This window comes from Strix uralensis, chromosome 32 (assembly GCF_047716275.1).
Source record: "Strix uralensis isolate ZFMK-TIS-50842 chromosome 32, bStrUra1, whole genome shotgun sequence".
Taxonomy (NCBI): domain Eukaryota; kingdom Metazoa; phylum Chordata; class Aves; order Strigiformes; family Strigidae; genus Strix; species Strix uralensis.
In genome coordinates, this window is record NC_134003.1 from 1,756,904 (window position 1) to 1,758,584 (window position 1,681).

The window sequence follows — 1,681 nt, forward strand, 5'->3', positions numbered from 1 at the left end:
GAATTAATTTGAAGCCTGTCATGCATTACATTATGTTCTTGTTATGGTCAGGACTTTATTAGTTTTCTTTATTCCCAGCCCCTCATTTTATGGGTTTTAGTAAGTCAGGACAGAGATTAAGAGGAGCTGCAAATCAATTTTACGAGTGATCAAGTGATCTTATGATTAAAGAAAAGGACTCCACAAAATCATGCGCATCTCCTAGTTCTGTCACAGTCACCTGTCACCTCAGTCATCTTTAGCAGGACAGCTGGGACCACATTCACAGGAATCCTGGTTATACTGGAAACCTCACTGATACTGCATTCCCACTCCAGCGGGTGGGAATCAGGGATGTGTCTGTTGCTCATTTTATCTGTGTAAAGAACATGCTGGGGAGCCCTGGTGCCAGCTGTAGCATCTGAAAAACTGGGGAGTAACACTATCATTAACAACAGGCTTGCCTGAATTTTAACTCTGTGTCTCTTGTTACCTCACCAAATGGCTCTGGGCAATGAATTCACTTCTCAGCCTCAGTTACCTCTTCCCTGAGGCTGGAATAACAATGACTTGCCTCATACAGTTGTAATGATTACAGGCGGTGCAGAACCTGTGCAGGATGTTACTGTATAAGTGCTAGTTGGTGTTTCTGTTCTTTTCTGCAGTTATTTATAAAAGAATGGGCCAAGTGTCACAGTAAGGCAGATTCAAAAGGGAATGGTGGAAAGGAGAAATGGTAAAGGATAGGAGAATAGCTCGAGTTCAAATACATAATTTCTTTGATTGTTAATGTTTTTATGTATCAAATTGGGTCTATAATTAGGAGTCAAAAGAAACAGAGATTTTTCCAGGGGAGAGGAGGAGGGCATGAGAAGATAAGAAAAGGGACATGGCTGCTGATACAGAACTGAACTCTTCAGCCTCCTTCTGGTCTTCTTGCTATCTTTTATTCTTTCTCTTCCAAGCACAATCTCCATTACATTGGTATCTGAGCTTTCAGCCTTGTGTTGCCTTGGTGTTCTGCGTTTCAGATTTATCTCCATTCCTAGAAGATGTCTCACTGCAGACAGATGATCAGCTCCCGCTGCCTTGCACCCTGTGAAGTGGCCTGCCCGCAGCCCATTGTGAATGCCTGGAACCAGCCCTGTGTTACATCCTGTGGTGATTCCAGAGCCGTGATCTACCCACCACCCGTGGTCATGACCTTCCCAGGACCCATTCTCAGCTCCTGCCCTCAGGAGAGCATAGTGGGCAGCTCAGCACCATCTGGCATTGGGAGTACTTTTGGGTCCATGAGTTCCCTGGGTTCCAGTGGTTCCTATGGCTCTAGGATCTTGTACAATTATGGGAGGTCATATTCTTCCTATGTATCCAGTGGTTATGGTTTTGGGAGCTGCAGACCATGTTAAATGTGCCGTGAATAAGAAGCAAGGAGCAATCACCCAGCACGGAAGAAGACGTGCCTCCACAAACCCTGTTACTGGCATTGCTTTCCTGGAGCGAGAACTGTGCATCTCTGAAAATCACACTTACATGTAATTCTCAAGCTTACGATTTAATTTCGTTTTCTGACTATTCTTTCCAGTGGCTCCTGATAATAATGGCCTCAAATGAAATTGTGTAAGTCTTCCCATGCCATGAAAAAGAAAGAGTAATGTATGTGGAATGCATAGCCCTGGAGCAATTCTTTGCTTGCAGACTT

General features: G+C 44.2%; 1 protein-coding gene across 1 annotated transcript; it reads left to right on the top strand.

Annotated features, from left to right (window-relative positions):
* Positions 1 to 1,031: 1,031 nt before the first annotated feature.
* On the top strand, positions 1,032 to 1,388 carry LOC141936137 (feather keratin B-4-like). Its single transcript, XM_074852859.1, has one exon. The coding sequence runs from the start codon at positions 1,032 to 1,034 to the stop codon at positions 1,386 to 1,388; it is 357 nt and encodes a 118-aa protein (XP_074708960.1).
* Positions 1,389 to 1,681: the final 293 nt, after the last annotated feature.

What these genes read in the sequence shown, in the direction of transcription:
- LOC141936137 (XM_074852859.1), top strand. Translation starts at nt 1,032, where the DNA reads ATGTCTCACTGCAGACAGATGATCAGCTCCCGCTGCCTTGCACCCTGT.